This window comes from Gallinula chloropus (assembly GCF_964237585.1).
Source record: "Gallinula chloropus genome assembly, chromosome: 3".
NCBI classification, from domain to species: Eukaryota; Metazoa; Chordata; class Aves; order Gruiformes; family Rallidae; genus Gallinula; species Gallinula chloropus.
Window position 1 is genome coordinate 120786805 of NC_140087.1, and position 20982 is coordinate 120807786.

A 20982-nucleotide genomic window follows, 5' to 3' on the forward strand; every position below is an offset into this window, starting at 1 on the left:
ATCTTTTAATTAGTTTTTCTCCAAAAAAATTGTTATGTATTGACAACAGAGTGTTTCAGCTATATTCCAAATATATATATATATATTTCCAGCAGTGATTACGGCTGTTAACTATTCCTTCATTCCTCTTAGTGAAAGTAAGGCAGGAAAAACACATACATTCCCTAGCAGCCAAATGCTTCCCTGAAAAGAAGAGCCTTGCTAATAGGAAGGAGAGCCTTATTTTATCTCTTGATATACACTGCTCAAGTGCAGGACATCTCATTTGCAGAAATTACTGCCCTCTTCCTGTCTTAAAGCAGGGTTTTTTTTCAAATCTGCAGTTTACTGTGGCTCTCCTAATTCCCTTTGTCTTCCCTTAAACACTCTGTAATTGCTCTCCTGCATCACTCCACTGAAATCTCTTACACCAGCCTCAGCGACACCTTCCACCATGCATCTTCCTCCAATTTCAGCTTACAAAACCTTTCAATACAACCAATTTCTCCTCCTTCTCATAAATAAGTTTCCAGCCTGGATCAATCTAGCCTTTCACTTAATCCAGTATCCCTCAGACAGGAAGAAAATACAAAACTTTCTCCACACCACATGGTTCAGGGCTCTTTTCTACATTTCCTGCCTATTTTTTCACCTTACTCCCCTGAGTAGCTTCTCCAATTTGCTTTTCTCCTTATTTTCCCTCAGTTCTGATATCTGTTCTTTCATCTTTCCTTCTCCCACTAAGACAGTGGCCTTTTCCACAGGAGATGGATCAGTCCAGAACTCAAGTAACATGACTTACTTGACTGTCATGACATCATGCTCTGTATTAGTAACTCTACAAAGTACTTTTTGACTCTAATGATTTTTCTTGAACATTCTCATATCTCCAGCTATGCTCCTGATATTTCTTTCAGGTTATTCTCTTCCAATGCACAAGAGAGAGAGAGAGACTTGGATTCCTCTCCTTCTCTCCCAGTTTTCTCCTATCCATCTTTAGTCCAAATCTGACCATCTTCATTGTTGACAGGTTTAGCATTACAGAACAACATGTAGGTCTGTCCCTCAACACCGTCTACATCCCCAAGCTCATAGAAATATCCCAACATTTATTCTTACACATCACTTTGATCTTTCTTTTATGAATTAGGGAAAAAAACCTCATATTTATCTCTGCCTTGGTCATCACTAAATTCATATTTATTTTTCTTTTCTATATTTCATTTAGACACCCCTAGAATTTATTCATTTAAAGTTATCTCAACAAAAGCCTCCTGGTGTCTCCTTATTCTGTCTTTTCTGAAAAATCCCTTTATTCATGTCTTTTTACATCTCTCTTCAATGCACCTGTGACTCACAAAAATAGTATATCCAAGATACCTGTCCTAGTATACCTGTCAAATGAGCATGATGTCCCACCTCACAAACTGAAAAACCCAGGAGTACAAGAAATAACTCATTCATTATATTTGGAATCTAATTGAGAAGTCACCCACAAGACTGGCTCTCCTTCCCCAGAGAACCACAGATCCTGTTCTTCACTTGCAGGGAAAGCAAATTTACCCTGTGAGTTTTGTGAAATGAATTGATGTACAAAATGCAAAGATACTGTTTCTCATGAAAATACATTTTCTCATGAAACATGGTAACTGCATAAGCCTAAATACCGATCAGATAAACTGCAGTTGGTAACGTGGTTGGACACATAAAAGGCCACTGGAAAACTCACCACGACACTTTTAAAACTCGAATCATAAAATGTGTTGGGTTGAAAGGGAAATTTAAAAGCCCTCTGGTCCCAAGGCCTGCAGTGAGCAGGGACATCTTCACTAGATCAGGTTGCTCAGAGCCCCATCAAGCCTGAACTTGAATGTCTCCAGGGATGGGGCCTCCATCACCTCTCTGGGCAACCTGTGCCAGTGTCTCATCACTCTCATGTTGAAGAACTTTTTTCTGATACCAAATCTAAATCTCCCCTTTCCCAGTTTAACCCATCCCCCCTCGTCCCATCACCCCCTGCCCTGGGGAACAGTTCTTCCCCAGCTTCCTACAGGCACCTCTCAGGGACTGGAAGGGGCTCTAAGGTCCCCCTGGAGCCTTCTCTTCTCCAGGCTGACCCAGCCCAGCTCTCCCAGCCTGGCTGCACAGCAGAGCTGCTCCAGCCCTTGGATCATTTTTGTGGCTCCTCTGGCCCCTCTCCAACAGGTCCATGTCCTCCTTGTGCTGAGGGCTCCAGAGCTGGACCCAGCACTGCAGGTGAGGTCTCCCCAGAGCAGAGCAGAGGGGCAGAATCCCCTCTCTCCATCTGCTTCCCACACTTCTTTTGATGCCAGCTTTGACTTTCATTTCCCTTTTTGTTTTCCTTGACAAGACACCTAAACACTACAAATCAATGAAAGCCGTTTCATGCTTCATCCTGACCTCCTGATACAAGAATACTGCTCAAAAGCAGCATGCACATGATATTCCCCCCCAAAACCAATTTATTCTTAAGAATAAACACATTCTTAACCTGGCATGTTAGTCATGTCAGGGCTAACTCTATCAGCCTTTCTTCTACCACACTCCTGTTGTCATTTCTGGGCATTCCCATTAGAGATAAGGAAAGCCAGTAGCTCTGAGAATAAGCCAGGTGGTTTTTAGGAGTCGAATTTTGGAGCCAGGTGCTTTGTTGCTTCATTTACTATTAAAGGGTACAAGAACTTCACATGACAGAAAAAAGGCTACCTGGGCTGTTCTTAAGGACAGATGATGACAATGAATTACCTCATGACTCTCCACTTCTGTTTTTCATTTGTTATTAAATAGCCAAACCTTGGTGAATCTCTAAGGGTCTGTGAGTGAGTGAATGCAGCTATGACATAGAGACTAATAGAAGAGGAGAAGGAATACTGAGAGAAATACAGTTGGAAAAGTTACTAAATAAAAAACAAAACCAAAAAAAACCCACGAGTATTGCAGCCATATGGCTGCAAAGGAAGGTGACAGGAGCTGAAGTGGACATCCCAAGATTGAACCACAAGAAATGGAGAAAATATACAAGAAAACCAGCATAAAGGCTTTTAAAAGCACAAACAGGAAGGACTAGAACTGCAAGGACCTCCAGTGTGCACCTCAGGTCTCTCAGGATGACCGATCAATAGACAGATGAGATGTCATAGAATCACTGAATCATTAAGGTTGGAAAAGATCTCCAAGATCATCCAGTCCAACCATCCCCCTCCCACCTCTATCACTCACTAAGCATGTCCCTAAGTGCCTCATCCAACCTCTCCTTGAACACCCCAAGGGACGGTGACTCCATCACCTCCCTGACAGCCCCTTCCAATGCCCAACTGCTCTTTGGGAGAAGAAATGTCTCCTCATTTCTAACCTGAACCTCCCCTGGCACAACTTGCAGCCATTCCCTCTCCTCCTGTCGCTGGGTATCTGTGAGAAGAGGCTGAGCCCAGCTCCCCACAACCTCCTTCCAGGGAGTTGGAGAGAGCAAGAAGGTCTCCCCTCAGCCTCCTCTTCTCCAGGCTCAACACCCCCAGCTCCCTCAGCTGCTCCTCAGAGGATTTGCCCTCCAGCCCCTTCCCCAGCCTGGTTGCCCTTCTCTGCACTCGCTGCAGGACCTCCATGTCCTTCTGATGCTGAGGAGCCCAGAACTGACCCAGCACTGGAGCTGCAGCCTCCCCAGTGCCCAGTCCAGGGGCACAATTACTTCCCTAGCCCTACTGGCCACACTATTCTTGATACAAGCCAAGATTATATACAAGTGCCACACAGAATCAAGGGCTTTAAACACAGAAGTTTAAACATCGTTTGTACCCTTAACTGTTTATAATTTCCTTTTAGATCTCTGGAGAAAAAATAGACTTATAAAATTCAAAATGTTAGGAATTCAGCTTCCCAGGCATTTGTGACTGTCATTTACAAAAGCAATTACAGGGTGCAACATGAAACTTATCTGCATAGCACTTTATGTAGTAGTTACTCATGAGGGAATCAGTTTCTGGTTAACTTGGGTGGAGGGAAAATAGACTTGTAATGAAGTGGATGGAAACTCTCAACTATCTTCAGTGATTATGGAAAAGGAGTCTCTGAAAAATGAAATCACTAAGAAAGAGAATTTATCCAAACTAGGGTCAGGTTACCCTCTCATAATTATCACTCCATGTGGGAGGAATATGAATATATTGTTTTGCACCAAGCAAGGGCTTTAATCAGAAAAGTCCTGGTTTGTGTTCAACGTTCTCTTTGATGACAAATTTTCACAAATCAAGTATTTTAAATGGTTCTGTAGAGATTAATATCTCAGAATTCTTCATCTGCATCCAGCCATCAGCCCGGAGAGCACAATTTCCTCATTTCCACTCACATTATACTTAATATTTTTTACAACAGGGATACCCAGGAATGGCTCTGCACAGATTTCCACATAGACAGGATATATATTTGATGATCTTCTTTTTTTTCCCCTCATTCAAAAAGCTTGCTTTTAATTGTTGCAAATTAAATCAAACACTGAGTAAGGTGTTAATTGGCACAGGGAATGCTCAACACCAGGATAACTCCTTAATGAGGACTTAAGGAGAAATTTAGTCATTTAAATGCAGGAGTCTGAAAATCTGCACTTCCACACCACCAAACATTGGGGAGGTACCTAAGCCCTGCTGATGGATACTTTGGGAGCACAGGTCCCATGCTCTGGGCCTGTGTCAAAAGCCCAGGCACAGCCACACCACATTTGTACCCTCCAAAAACAGATGTCTGCCTCGAACAGCCAGCTGGGAATAGTTCCACATTCTTACTAACTCCTGAGCTGTGTCCAGACATTTCAGAGGAACATACAGGTTGACCAGGACGAAGGCAGACCCAGGATTCTCTAACAATTTAACCAAGGCTTTAACCAACTTAACCCCAGCTCTGAGGCATCTGCAGAGCTGGGGCCCTGATGCAGTTCAGTTTACTGGCACAGAAGCAGCCTGCAGTGCCCACACTGTGGGCTCAGTCCTGGAGTCAGGAGACACCTCTTCAGAGCAGGGTGGCATCTGACTCCATCAGGGAGAACATCTTACAGGGAGTTTGAAAAGCAGCTTCATGACAATGACAGAAGGAACCAAATTAAATCAAACAGGAAGAGATTTAGATAACTTTGTATGAAAACAAATGCATTACCTCACTCAACAGTAAGATAAAAGGTATAAAGCCCTACCCCACCCTGTTTAAAACAGTGCCACAAAATCACACAGTTGGAAAAGATCTTTAAGATCAGCAAATCCAACCATCCCTGTCCTGTGCTGACCCAGATCTCTCAGCACCTCATCTCCCCCCTGTTAAACACCCCCAGGGCTGGGGACTCAGCCCCCTCCCTGGGCAGCCTGTGCCACAGCCCCACAACTCTGCCAGGGAAGAACTTTTCCCTACCTTCTAATCTGACACTGTCCTGGCACAGCTTTGTGCCATTTCCCCTTGTCCCATCTCCTGTCCCCTGGGAAATGTGCTGAAACATATCAGGAAATCATCCACTGATTCCATGACTTAGTACTTTGTCCTTTCTAAGAATGTAAACTCAATATTTAAAAGTAGCAGGTGATTACAGATATTTTCTCTACAAGACCAGCAGATCAGCTGTCACTCTACTGATCTCATAAATCAATCATCTCCCGAAGTCCCTTCCAATCTGGATTATCCTATGATCCTTCTCTGCACTACAGCAGGAACCTGTCCCCATCTCTGCATTCTGTTTTGCTGTCCCCAAGGACTGTCTGGAGTCACCCCACTCCTTCCTCATCCAGCCTGGCAGCTAATCAACGACTGTCCTCCCTGACTCCTTCTCCTGCTCTAGGAACAGGCTGTGCATCGACTGAAGTACCCACAGATGCATAAACAGGTTCTGGGATAAAATTTTCAAGAGTTGAATATTTCATGAACCAACAAGGGCATTTCTGAGCCTGTAAATAGTAAAAGATGAATGGGGAATGTCAGAAAAGGGAAGATCTCTGGAGAAACATTACCATCATCCAGATCATGCCTCAATGAAAGCAGACAGCCCAGTGCTGCCATTAAGAAGAACTAACCTCTGCCTTTGAGAACAACAGCACAATACTCAAACATTTCTCCTACCTAATGGCCAGAGCTGGCTATGATTGTGGAAAACATCTAACATCCCATAGTGGTAGTTGAGTTTTTTCTGCTTACAGAGGTGTAGTCACAATGTGTTGTGCTTTTGCTACTAATATTTAGGCTTTCTATGAGCACTTCTACTGCCTAACCAGAACAAGCATCCCTTGCACACCATACTCCTGATTTTTTCAATGGGTTCCAAGCAGAAGCTGTCAACCAGAATCACAGACACCACATCTATACCCCAAAACAAAGAATGCATCCTCAAGAGGAGAGCCTTCTGTCTCACATTTGAGGGACACCAGAAAAATCAGTTCCCACTAGGGTTCTGCTTCACAGCTATTCCTGAAAAATTGGGCAGTCCTTAAAACATCTGTGAAGGCTCCTGGAAAGTCAAATTCCCTGAAAAATCAGCTCCAAACTGCAGTAAAAATGCAGATATAATCTACATGGCCACATCTCCCTGGTTGCTCAGGGAAGTGGTGGCTGCCCCCTCCCTGGAGGTGTTCAAGGCCACGTTGGATGGGACCTTGAGCAGACTGGTCAAGTGAGCGTGTTGCTGCCCATGGCAGGGGGTTGGAACTTCAGAGTCCTTTCCAGCCCTAACCATTCTATGATCCCTCAACAGAAAATAACATCCTATCTTCAAAACTAAGAAAAAATAATCTCTTCACCCAGACAGATGAAACACCACTAACTCCTAACTTTGCATATCTGCAACAGGAATAAAACATGAGCAAGACATAAGAATTATATATAGAATATAAACATTCTGTATTGCACAGGGTTTTATCTTACACCAACAAAGGACTTATTTATGTGTATTATTTTAATTATACTAGAAATCTAAATGCATGTTTCATATCAAATGTACCATAAAAATGTGCAACTAACAAAATGAAAATAATATAGAAATATGTCCACCACTGAAATTCTACATATCACAAGGTTGGAAAAGACCTTTAAGATCATAAAATCCAACCATCCCTGTCCTGTGCTGACCCAGATCTCTCAGCACCTCATCTCCCCCCTGTTAAACACCCCCAGGGCTGGGGACTCAGCCCCCTCCCTGGGCAGCCTGTGCCACAGCCCCACAACTCTGCCAGGGAAGAACTTTGCCCTCCCAGCTGAGCTGACCCTGCCCTGGGGCAGCTTGAGCCCATTGCCCCTTGGCCCATCTCCTGGCCCCTGGCTGAAGAGACCATCGCCCACCTCTCTGCACCCTCCTGGCAGGGCAGGGGAGGTGGGGAGAAGGTCTCCCCTCAGCCTCCTCTTCTCCAGGCTCAACACCCCCAGCTCCCTCAGCTGCTCCTCAGAGGATTTGCCCTCCAGCCCCTTCCCCAGCCTGGTTGCCCTTCTCTGCACTCGCTCCAGGACCTCCCTGTCCTTCTGATGGTGAGGAGCCCAGAACTGGACCCAGCACTGGAGCTGCAGCCTCCCCAGTGCCCAGCCCAGGGGCACAATCCCTGCCCTGGCCCTGTGGCCACACTGGCTCTGACACAAGCCAGGATGCCCTTGGCCTTCCTGGCCCCCCGGGCACACTGCTGGCTCCTGGGCAGTCCCAGTCCCCCCACACCCCCAGGTCCTTCTCCCCAGCAGCTCTCCAGCCGCTCTGCCCCAGCCTGTAGCGCTGCTGGGGGTCGGGGTGTCCCATGGGCAGGACTCTGCCCTTGGCCTTGTTAAACCTCATCCCATTGGTCTCAGCAATAAATATAATAAATAAAATATTAGCATTAAAAGCTAAAACACCTATCACACATCAAATTACAAGCCAACTCAGTGGTCACAAAGCAAAAATAAAGTTAATGAAAGTGACATAAACCTACAGTTAAAGCAACATACCCCACTGCAGTTTGAAGGTGGAAGTTTGACAGGAAGGCATTAATTAAACCACAGAAACTTCTTAAGCTGAAAAAAAATTCAATGTAAATACTACACATCAAAGAAACCCAAAAGGATTAAAACATAGAGGTTAATAGCTAAAACATTCAAACAATGTTAAATCTGCCTTATGGCAGTCTAATGTAAGGTCTATTCTGCAGTTATCTTCTTCCAAATCAATTAAAGTATATAAAAAAATATATATATAAGGTGTTTTACTATTGTACTTCCTGAGGGTTCTGAGGGAACTAAAAATCTACAGTTCTATGTGTGAACAATTTAACCCTCATTTAGCATTGACTGACTCTGGAAATTGTTTTATTAGTAAAAATGTTGTACATGAACTTTCCCCAAGAAAATCAAAGAAGAGAAGGAAAAAAAACACAATTCTGTGAACTGGCAGCTGATAAAGAGAGTAAGAAAAAATTATTCCCTCAATTAATTTTAGTTGTGCTGTTCTAGAGGGGAAAAAAAAAAGAAAGATTAAAAATGATTCAAGCAAATTAAATTAAATTATTACTGCATCTCCTTGTGGTAACCACAATTTTTCACCCTGTAGTAAATGTAACACAGCTTAACTTTCAATGAACCCAAGGCAGATTACTTTGTGTTCACTGCACAACAAAGGCATCCATGGTGGCAGCTACCTGGAGTAGTTATTATGCTGTAAATCCACACCTGGCTTACACTGAGCTAATCTGTCTGTGTAACTGTAACCTAAATCATGAGCACGGCTCATTTGCAGCTCAGAAGGGCGATGGGATCCTGGGCTCCATCAGCAGAGGGGTGGCAGCAGGGACAGGGAGGGGATTGTCCCTCTCTGCTCTGCCCTGGGGAGGCCCCAGCTGGAGTCCTGTGTCCAGAGCTGGGGCCCAACACAAGGAAGATGTGGGGCTGGTGGAGAGGGGTCAGAGGAGCCACGGAGATGCTCAGAGGGCTGGAGCAGCTCCCCTATGGAGAGAGGCTGAGGGAGCTGGGCTGGGTCAGCCTGGAGAAGAGAAGGCTGTGGGGGGACCTCACTGCAGCCTCCCCGTCCCTGAAGGGACCCCAGGAACAGGAGGGGAATGGGCTTGTTAAAGGGCAGAGACTGGCAGGACAAGGGGCTGGAGTGAAGCTGGAGGAGGGAAGGGGGAGAGGAGAGACTGGGGGGAAGTTCTGTGCAGAGAGAGTGGTGAGGGGCTGGAAGGGGCTGCCCAGAGATGGGGTGGATGCCCCGTCCCTGGGGGTGTTCAAGGCCAGGTTGGATGGGGCCCTGGGCAACCTTGTGTAGCTCCAGGCCTGGTGGTTGGTGGCCCTGCCTGTGGCAGGGGGTTGGACCTCTGTGATCCTTGGGGTCCCTTCCAACCCAGACCAGTCTGTGATTGTGATTCTGTGAACAGTTCTCCATAGCAGTTACCTTTTTCTTTAAGAATGCCACATGTAACAGAGATCTAATCGTGTTGAAAGTTAGGCTTAGATTTTCTGAAACACGACCTATTTCAGGAGAAGAGATTAAAACAGCTTTACTCATTAACAGAGCACAGGAGAAAGTGGCATGGGACCACTTTCTCCTCTCATCAAGGAAATAAAAGAAAAAGGAGAGATGCTAAATAACGATGTAGACACCAAAAGAGAGAAGAGCAATAAATAACAGGGTCAGAATTAAAAGAACATTTCAAAGATTCTAAACAATTCGCTCTTGGAAAACCCTTTCAAATGGAAGATTTAACCAACATAAAGAGCAACATAATTGAATACAAGTCAGTGGATCCATGGAACATTGTATATGAACTCGTTAGGTCAAGAGGTGCAAGAGCCCCTCTGCTCTGGAGCCAGGCTGGGATAGCTGGGCTGGCTCAGCCCGGAGAAGGCTGCTGCTGGGGAGAGCTGCATCACAGGGGCACAATCACTTCCCTAGACCTACTGCCCACACTATTTTTGACACAAGCCAGGATGCCATTGGCCTTCTTGGCCACCCGGGCACACTGTTCAGCCTGCAGTCAACCAATACTCCCAGGTCCTTCTCTTCCTGACAGCTCTCCAGCCAGTCTCCCCCAGCCTGTAGCGCTGCAGGGGGTTGTTCTGTCCCATGTGCAGCACTCTACACTTGGCCTTGTTAAACCTCATCCCATTTGTCTCAGCCCATGGGTCCAGTCTGTTCAGATCCCTCTGAAAAGCCTCCCTATCCTCAGGCAGATCAACACTTCCTCCTAGTTTAGTGTCACCTGCAAACTTCCTCATCACAGAGTATTTTAGCAATGCCTACTTGTGTGTGAATAGCTGCAAAGGTCCATCATTTGAAAAACAACTGAGTCTTCCCTGTATCACCTAATTTTTAAGTGGTAGCTTGGAGATCAAGAGAAAAAAAGTGAGATGTTCCTCTCAACCTTCTTATTTTCTGAGTCAAAACCACCAAATTTCCTAAATGTCAGGTCAATGTCATTCATGCAAAGACTGCACTAAAGATAAATGGACAGAAGTAGCCAAACAAGTGTAATGTATCCCAAGATTCACACGAATTAACACCAAATATTCTCTAGTGAAAAAAATAACCTGTGTAAATATAACCCTTGTGTTTAATCATCCTAACTGTCAGGTTTATTTAACAACAGAAATTTGGCAAATTCAGATGTTCCATCCCTTTTCAAACCCACAGCAACCAGAAGCTATTGAATCCTGTGCAACACGCCTCTACCTTCTGCTGAAAATAATTACCCTCTTTGATTACACAACTTTGAATGATTCCTCAGAGCAGCATCCACACATAAAGCCCTGAATAAAGAACCTCTGGATTCAGTTTTCATTTCGGAGGGGGAAATTATGGGATCAGAAAGAGGAGTCTCCTCCAAGCCTTATTTGCATTCAAGAGGCTGCCAGTTGGGTAAAGTTTCTCCCCATTTAAGTAATTCTGTTTCCCAGCAACCCGCTCTGTTGCCAGGAGAAACCCTGGGGAGAGCTTCCTCCCGACGCAGTCCTGGGGGTACGGCACCGTACGGCGCTGCTTCATGCCAGCGCACACATCCGACTGTGAGCGGCATGCTAAGTAGTCCACCAGGAACTCCAGGGACTCCCAAGAAGAGAAAGACAATTTTATCCTTTATTGTTATTATTATTTTTTATTTTTTGAGAAGGCTTAGTGATGGAATGACGTAGCCCTTTCTATTGCCGTGCAGTTAGAGGTCAGAAGGCAACGGCAGGTTGATCATCGCGGGGGTGTTACCTTGGGAGCAGTGTCAGGCAGCTGGATGCACAGCTCTGTAAACAGATTTCCTGCCTGCTTTTAATCTACCAAGCCTCGTCTGTGCATGCTAACTTCCTTTCTCTGTTGCTGCTTTCCAGCTGCCAAGAGCAAAAAGCACACGCAAACGACATATAAAAATCCCCTTAGATTGACTTAACCTTTTGTTCCTCTTGCAACACCTTCCCAAATGCAAATGCAATGGGTGGGTGGTTAGGAAGTAATTCCTGGGGTTTCCAATGCTGGTACAATATTTATAGTTGTACCCTCGGCTTGAAAATGAGCTGTTGAGTGTTTAGATATAAATAACTGACAAGGTGAAGGGAAAAGGGAAAGGGGAAAGGAGAAAAGGGGAAGGGGAAGGGGAAGGGGAAGGAGAAAAGGAAAGGAAAAGGAGAAAAGGAAAGGAAAAGGAGAAAAGGAAAAAGAAAAAGGAGGAAAGGAAAAAGGAAAAGGAGGAAAGGAAAAAGGAAAAGGAGGAAAGGAAAAAGGAAAAGGAGGAAAGGAAAAAGGAAAAGGAGGAAGGGAAAAAGGAAAAGGAGGAAAGGAAAAAGGAAAAGGAGGAAAGGAAAAAGGAAAAGGAGGAAAGGAAAAAGGAAAAGGAGGAAAGGAAAAAGGAAAAGGAGGAAGGGGAAGGGGAAGGGGAAGGGGAAGGGGAAGGGGAAGGGGAAGGGGAAGGGGAAGGGGAAGGGGAAGGGGAAGGGGAAGGGGAAGGGGAAGGGGAAGGGGAAGGGGAAGGGGAAGGGGAAGGGGAAGGGGAAGGGCAATCACAGGGGTTGGAAGGGATCTCCAGAGCCCATCAGGTCCAACCCCCTGCCAAAGCAGGGTCCCTAGGACAGGGCACACAGGTTGGTGTCCAGATGGGGCTGGAATCTCTCCAGAGAAGGAGACTCCACACCCCCTGGGCAGCCTGTCCCAGGGCTCCCTCACCCTCGTTAGAAAAGGAACATGTTATTACAGGCAAGATTTCCAAGCAAATCCTTCTGACATGTACCTATAAAGATGTTGCAACCACCAATTTCAGAAGTTGTCTTAATAAACGATTACTGGGGGTGAGTTGCTTCTGCAAAGAAACCTACTCTGCTCTGCTCTGAATCTCAGCATACACAGGGAAATTGTAATGAAATTTAATAATTTATGGAAATTAATGGCTTGAGTGTATTTGAGGCAAAAACCATCTCCTAGAATGAAGAAATACCAAATTAACTCTTCTGAATTAGAAAGGTAAATTGAAATTTGAGAAATGCTAGACCATATATGACATTGTTATTCACCATGGTCCTGAATTGTACATCAGTGCAAGTCAGATCATGACATTTTTTGGCCCATGTTCTGTATAAATTTCAGTAAAAATGGGTAACTAGTTAATTCTTTATGTAAAACACTCTATCAGGTAAATAAAGTGGTGGAAATCAGGTGGAATCAGGTTCACATTAGATGTTAGGAAAAAGTTCTTCCCTGGCAGAGTTGTGGGGCTGTGGCACAGGCTGCCCAGGGAGGGGGCTGAGTCCCCAGCCCTGGGAGTGTTTAACAGGGGGGAGATGAGGTGCTGAGAGATCTGGGTCAGCACAGGACAGGGACGGTTGGACTCCAGGAGTTTAAAGGGCTTTTCCAACCTTGGGATTCTGTGAAAACTTTAAATAGATTAATCCTTCTAAACCTTTAAAGAAATTCTATTTCCTTTGTAGGCTTTGTTCTGAGGCATAATGTGACTCAAGAATCCCTATTTTAGGCCTACAATATTCTGATACTAAATTCATGTCTTAAAAAATGTTTTACATTTGCCCATAATTAACAGAATTTTAATGATTAAAAGAAAAAAAAATCTACTGGTTTTCATTTTATTCCTTATATTCTACTGAAAAAACATCTTAGAAAACATTAAACTTGGTTTTCAGTTTGCATTTCTGTTGCAAAATCTTGTGCCTTGCACAAGCCAGCAAACTGTCAGGATATCAGGGAAAATCTGTTTAAAACTTCTCGACCTAACACCTCATACATATTTAGGCACAGAATAAGCATAAGGTACTAGATTTCCACACACACCCCCCAAATTCTGTACAGTACAAAGAGGCTGTGAGCATGTGGAGATTTCTATGACATACTAATTCAGCAAGGTATTGAGCTGTCCAACTCAGCAGTTCTCTGTTTTACCATTCACCCTTGGCAGGGAAGTACTGATGATGTAAGAGTAAGTTACTCAATGATCATAGCTCAGTGATACCCTGTCTGCTTTGTCAGTGCAATGCCCTGTATCATTCCAAGTCAGCGTAATTTAAGGTCAACACGTTGACTATCTGTTGAGAAAATTACTGGATGATCCCCACAGGGATCAAATTCCATTGGGAAGTTTTCATACCAGGCCATGAACAGGCATAGACTCCTTGAAAGAGCCCAGTGCAGGGCCACCAAGATGATGAAAGGAGTGGAACCCCTTCCTCATGGGAGAGGCTGAGGGAGCTGGGCCTCTTTAGCCTGGAGAAGAGGAGACTGAGGGGTGACCTCATTAATGTCTATCAATATGTAAAGGGTGAGAGTCAGGAGGAGGGAGCCAGGCTCTGCTCAGGGGTGGCAGCGACAGGACAAGGGGCAGCGGGCGCAGCTGGAGCAGAGGAAGCTCCATGGGAATGTCAGGAGGAACTTTGTCCCTGTGAGGGTGACAGAGCCCTGGGACAGGCTGCCCAGAGAGGTTGTGGAGTCTCCTTCTCTGGAGACATTCAAACCCACCTGGATGTGTTCCTGTGTGATTCAGTCTGGGTGATGCTGCTCTGGCAGGGGGGTTGGACTAGATGAGCTTTCGGGGTCCCTTCCAACTCCTAACATTCTGTGATTCTGAGATAAGAAAAGTTACAGTCTTTCAGCCTTAACACCGATTCATGAGTCTGGCCATCTCCCCCAAGGGCATGGAAGGAGAAAAATTAAGAGTATTGGAGCACAGACCACTAGTTTGGCCATAATAATTTCTGTACGGTGTTACAAGATTGGTAAAAAAAGATCAGCATGGGCAGAAATTCCACTAAAAGAAATAGGTATAGAAGCAAAAACATATAAAGGGTTATTTCTGTTTCTCAGTGTTCTTTGTGCTTGGGAACTGTTAAGCTTCAAAAGACACCCAACTAAATGCAACACTAGAAACCAACTAATGGAGTCCTAACGGGACATATGATACCTAAAATCATCTCATTTAAAAATCTCTTGGGAAATAAAGTCCCTGTAAGAATATCAGGTATACTATTCCTCACACAGAGTCAACTGGGGTGAAATCAAATCTGTCTACACGCTGCAAAAAGCGAGTGCTACTTCAGCAGGCAGGGGAGAGAACAGGCAGAGTAAAGCAATTCATGTAAAACACCTGCATACCATTCTGCATAAATTTAATGAAAGAAGCGTGTCTCAGAAGGAAAAGCAAGTGGTCACTGTTGTAAAGCTTCTGTACACAGAATCATACAGAACTACAGAACCATAGAAGGGACTCACAAGGACCATCGAGTCCAACTCCTGGCTCCACACAGGCTCCAAGTCAGAGGTGGCACTGAGGGCATCATCCAGATGCTTCCTGCCTGACCTCAGCCCAGCTCAGGGCTGTGACCCCTTCCCCGGGGAGCCTGTGCCAGTGCCTGACCCCCCTCTCAGCACAGAACCTCTTCCTGACACCCAGCCTAAACCTCCCCTGGGGCAGCTTCACGCCGTTCCCTCGGGTTCTGTCCCTGGTCCCCAAAGAGAGGAGAGAGATCGGCGCTGCCCCTTCGCTCCCCTCAGCAGGAAGCCACAGACCCCATGAGGTCTCCCCTCAGCCTCCTCTTCTCCAGGCTGAATAAACCCAGGGACTTCAGCCTCTCCTCATAAGACTCCCTCTCCAGACCCTTCCCCATCCTTGGTGCCTCCTCTGGACACTCTCCAATAGTTTCCTCTCCCTCTTGGCCTGTGACACCCAATGAAGTGCATGAAGTTAAAAATAGAATCAGACATGGTACCAGTAACTTGAAAAGCTCTCAGGTAAACAGGAGATGATCACAATAGCTCCTGGTGCAACACTTCAACCCAAAATGTCAGTTACCCTTTGATTGACCAACAGAAAAATATGAGCATGAACAAGACAGCAGTTGACATTATCACTAGTAAAATCCAGTCTCTATTTCCAATATCCAAAACTTAAGGGACACCCTAAGAAATTCATGACAATTTCAAGAAAAGAAACCAAAATTAATAAATAATTTTAAAAAGTGCCTTCTGCTGACAATAACTATTTGCTTTGCTTGGGTTGTGTCTGGGTGAAGTCTTCACATTTTTAAAAGAACAGATTAACGAGCAATTTAATTACAATCTAAACGAATTTCATGAAAACCAGAAAGCATATACACCCATGCTTCTCATCTTCAAGAAGAAAACTGTACTGCAATGGTGAGAGGTAGAAACCAAAGTGATTCAAAATATGCTCCTTATTAATGGAGAGTTATGAAATGCTGGAAAAAAAATCTAAGATTTTAGCAGGGCTCCTCTGTCAAATGACATTTTTAATCAATGTTTTCTTTAAAGAGCATGAGCTGATAAAAGCAAGAATTAATTCCTGGAAAAGCTGGTGCTCTTTTTTTCTCTGGAAGGTCAGAGTAAAATTCACTGTGACCTCCTCCACATCAGTAATTATTGCTCTATTAAACTATAACTATAAAGCTAAGAAGCTTAATGGGTTTAAACAATTGTAAGACTGTCTATCCATGAGCTGTACCTTTACTGCCTTCACAAAAGATAGCCCACTGCAGATAGCATGTCACAGCCTAAGTACCTCTGCCAGAAACATAGCTGGGACCACAGAGGGAAGGTGTTTCTTGACACTACTCACTGGGACATGTGGTACAGGACATTTAATTCACTATCTCTGCTATCTCTGGCTATCTAGGAGAAAAAAAACTCTGTGTGTGTGCAAAACTTTGTATCTGTGTGTGTATATATATTATATAATGTCATCAGAAGAAGCATTGCAGAGCAAAGGAAGGGATCCTCCCCCTCTGCTCTGCCCTGGTCAAGCCCTGCCTGGAGTGTTGTGTCCAGTTCTGGGCTCCCTGGTATGAAGAAACCAGGGATCTCCTGGAGAGAGTCCAGAGGAGGCTACGGAGATGATGAAGGGCCTGGAGCATCTCCCCTGTGAGGAAAGGCTGAGTGAGCTGGGGCTGTTCAGCCTGGAGAGAAGAAGCCCCAGAGGGGATCTGATCAATGGGGATCAATAGCTGAAGGGTGGGACACAGGGCGCCATGGGCAGCCTCTGCTCAGTGTCTGTGGGGACAGGACAAGGGGCGATGGGCTCAAGTTGGAGCACAGGGAGTTCCCCACCAATAGCTAAAGGGGATGTCCAGAGGATGGGGCCAGACTGTTTTCAGTAGTGCCCAGTGACAGGACAAGGGGAAATGGGCACAAACTGGAACATGGGAAAGTCTATCCCAACAGGAGGAAAAACTCCCTCCCTCTGCGGGTGCCCAAGCCCTGGAACAGGCTGCCCAGAGAGGTTGGGGAGTCTCCTTCTCTGGGGAGATCCCAAAGTCGCCTGGACATGATCCCATGCGACCTACTTGAGGTGACCCTGCTTTAGCACGGGGGGTTGGAATAGGTGATCTTCAGAAGTGTCTTCCAACCTCCACCAGTCTGGGACTCTGCAACCAGTATTCAGAAGCAGGGAAGAACTGGTGGCACTGCAGCAGATGGCCTAGAGCTGCAGTGACCACAGGTTGATGAAGTTCAGGATCCAAAACACGGCCAGAAAGGTCAACAGCAAATTTAGCATTTTGGACTTTCAGATCTCACTCCAGCTTACTTAGAGAATTCCTGGGTAGACGCCCTAAGAGACTCTCAAAGGGAGAAACTGCCCTTCAGAGTGGTCTGACTTTTGACAAAAACACTTTCCAAAAGAGCTGAGGAACAAAACACCATGCAGAAAAACTGGGAGATGCATCAAAAGCACAGAGCTGCTTAATGAACCCAAATGCAAAGACAGAGCATACAAAAAGTCGAAACAATAACGAGCAACAAAGGAGGTATAGAAAACGCCTTGCCTAGGCATTTAGGCACAAAATCAAAAATGCTAAAGCTGGAGTTAAAACAGTAACAAGGAATTACAGGAGCAAACAGAAGCTGGGAGAAAATCTGGGTATACTGATGACTAGGGAAGACACACTAGAGCTAGTACCAGCAAGACTAAAGAACTCAAAAGCTCTTTTGCCTAAATCTTCAGAATGACTGCTCCAAACCCTCAGCGTGCACTGGCACAGACACAAAGAAAAGCAGCAATGTGAGGAAAAATGGTGGAGTTTTTCCAGGACTGCCGAGGAAGCTCGCTGGTGTGACATCACAACAGTCATGAATCTAGATATAAATCATAGAATCATAGAATTGTAGGGGTTGGAAAGGACCTCGAGAGATCATTGGGTCCAACCCCCTGCCAAAGCAGCTCCCCAGCTCATATTGCACAAGTCAGTGTCCAGATGGGTCTGGAATCTCTCCAGAGAAGGAGACTCCACACCCCCTGGGCAGCCTGTCCCAGGGCTCCCTCACCCTCACTGGGTAAAAGTTCTTCCACATGTTGGTGTGGAACTCCCTATGCTTCAACTTGCAGCCATTGCCCCTTGTCCTGTCCCCACAGACACTGAAAAGGGGCTGGCCAATTCCCCCTGCATCCCATACTTAAGATATTTATAAACATTAATAAGGTCCCCCCTTAGTCTTCTTTTCTCAAGGCTGAACAGTCCCAGCTCACTCAGCCTTTCCTCACAGGGGAGATGCTCCAGGCCCTTAACCACCTTCATAGACCTCCTTGAAAAATCCTGGAGATCTCTGATGACCAGAAATGGGCTATAGTGACAGCCATTTTTAAGAAAGGCAAGAAGAGGGCTGAGGAACTGTATAATGCTCTGCCTCGGCTCAGTCCCAGGGCAGATCACGGAGAATGTCCTCAGAAATCATTTCCAAACACAAAGAGAACAGGAAAGTAATCAGGAACAGTCAACACATTTACCAAAGGCAAATCATGCTTGACCAGCTGGGTTGGCTTTATGACAAAATGATTGGCTATGCAGATGAGGGCAAAGCTGTGGATGTAATGCATGTTGACTTTAGCAGGGCTTCTGACACCACCTCTTACAGCATTTGCATTTGGAAGCTGAGAAAGTACTGGCTGAAGAGCAGACTGCTCGGCACTAGACACGTCAAAAATTGGCAGGACCACCAGGCACACAAGGCAGTGATCAATACCTCTATGTCTAGCATGCAGCAGGTTACCCCAGGGGACAATGCTGGGGACAATATCATTCAATATCTTAAACAGTAACATGAATGATGTGACAGAAAACACGCTCAGCAAATTTGAGGGCAACGCTAAAGAGAGAGGGGGAATGGCTGTGCCAAACAACAGAGCCTCTAGTCCAATGAGACCTTGAAAAATTCCAGGTCTACACCAACAGAAACTTCACAAAGGTCAAAAAGGAGAAGTAGAAGTTCTGCACCAGTGCAAAATAATCTCATCCCTGCTGGAAGGTTATGCTGGGTTCCAGGTTAAACACGAGCTAGGAATGTGCTCTCACTGCAAATAAAGCAAACTGTTTATTGGGCTGTGTTACAAGGAGCACGGACAGCAGAGTAAGGAAAAAACACTCTATGCTGTACTGGTAATAATTCACCTGAAATACCACATCCAGTTTGGGGTCCTGAGATCAAGAGAGTCATAAATAAAAGGGCAAGGATCTGCAAGGTCAATGGGAAAGCTGATCAGTGGCCTACAGCCCACAAACCTCCAGAGCTCCCAGAAGCTGGGAGCATTTTTCAGGCAGTGAAGGGTAAACAGAGGGGCAACTTCACAGCAGCTTAATAGGGAGCAGGAATGACAACTCAGGCAAATGAAGAGCACCAGTTAGCATCAGAAAGGGCAGCAGCCCTGCCTGTGCATTAAGGGGTTCATATCGGACATGAGGAAAAACCCTTTTAGAAGAAAGCAGCACAGCATTGGCACAGAGGGTGAACTGGAGCGCCCTTCCAACCAATGGTCCTCTGATTCTGCAATCTAAGAGCAATTTATACAAAAGAATTGTTGCTGAGTAATTGTTACACAATGTTAAAATTTCAATTGTCTCTCTCTGAAAGCAGTTTACATCTTTATTTTCATAGAACACTGGAGTCCATGCTGTTATTAAGTACACAATACCATGTTCAGTCACAGAATTTAAAACAACACCCTATTTGACCTTCTGAGGACACTTTTTGTTCAGCAGCACAAAATTGTTCTACCCATGGAGTTACAGAGCATAACATGGGTCTAGTGTATGTTCTTTCTAGGCTTTTATCAGCAAGCAACATGAAGGTGCTACTTTAATCTAGGCAACACGCTACTCTTGGTATCATATCTTGAGTTCATTGCCCTACTGACATCAACCCTATCTCTGCAACACTCCTCTGAGTACACATCCTCCACACCAGGTGTAGTAGTCTTCCTCACACCTTTAATTTCACCACTACCTTCTTGCTACCTCCAGCATTTTACCCACTATCTATACAATGCAAGATCTTACTGTGCTCTCCAACACTTCTCTCCCTGGACTTACACCACCATCCGTTTATTGTTCTCCCACCAGCATTTACATACCTTATGTGTTTAAGTATTTTTTAAGTTGACAGCCTGGTGCCTGGATATAAATACATCTTGTGGGAGAATGACCACGTGTTAGGGCACCTAGATGCCACTGTATTTCCTACCTCATGGAGATGGCATCTCACAACGTTTTCAGTTCCTAGGAGGGCTGACACAAGGCGAAATTGCTTAATTCCATTAAGCAAACTTGCTGACAGCACACAACTGCTCAAACCAAGGAGGCTACTGGCCAGTGGCTTGAAGAATTGCTAACAACTTTAAAACACTTTGCAAACATTAGGGTTAGAACATCCCCGTCATGTCTGGATGTTATGTTGAGGTATTGGTACCTAAGGGGAAAAACAAGGGCTGGGGAGAGCTGTTTTAAACCCCGGACAGGCCGATTTGGGCTAAAAACTGAACAAGAAAACAGGAGAAACAACAGGTGTATGTGCTTATCAGCTGCCTGAGCAGCCCACTAGCTCCTGTTCGTACAACAGGAGAGCCCAGGAGACATCATTATGCAGCAACCCGGCGACACGGGGCCTCTCCCGGAGGAGCCCCAGGCTCCCCACACACGCACCCCTCGCGGCTGGGCCACGGCCGCCATTTCACACCCCCCCACGCACTCTCCAGACGCGCCCCACACCGCGCATGCGCCATAGCCCTGCGCGCAGGCAATACAACGAGCTCCTCCCGCCCTGCTCGGAGGGCTGCGCGCATGCGCGCTGCCTCCCCCCCGCCACCTGAGGGAGCGGTACCGCCTCCCTCGCTCAAGCCGTGGCCGCTTCCCATCCCCCGCCACCGCAGGGCCGAGCGGGGAGAAGGGGGAGTGGGCTGGGGTCGTCCCTACCTGCCACCGGGATGCGCTGGTTCCTGCCGGGGAGCGCTTCTTCCTTTTGCGGCAGCCGAGAGGCCGAGTCGCCCATCCTGAAGGTGGAGCCGCAGAGGGCGAGGAGGAGGCGCCGCGGCGCTGTGGGCATCACCCCGCAAGGGGAGCCGGACGGTGGCGGGGGTCAGGGCGGGTGAGGGGTGCGGTGGGGTTGGCGGGGGGGTGGGGAGTGGGGGGGGGGGGCGGGCGCGGCGCGGGGCGGGGTGAGCGGCTCGGCGCGCGCTGGCCCTTGGGACCGGCGGCGGGGAGGGCGGCGCGCGGCGGGGGCGCGAGGCCCGAGTCCCGCCCCCTGCG

General features: G+C 46.2%; 1 protein-coding gene across 1 annotated transcript in view; it reads right to left on the minus strand.

Annotated features, from left to right (window-relative positions):
- The window catches only part of MSRA (methionine sulfoxide reductase A), a gene marked incomplete at its 5' end in the record, with an annotated part of 332571 nt that extends 311792 nt beyond the window's left edge, over positions 1-20779 (minus strand). Inside the window, one exon of the mRNA XM_084261893.1 lies at positions 20650-20779. Coding sequence (XP_084118019.1) covers positions 20650-20779 — 130 coding nt within the window. The remainder of the gene's footprint in view (positions 1-20649) is intronic.
- Between the last annotated feature and the right edge of the window lie 203 nt (positions 20780-20982).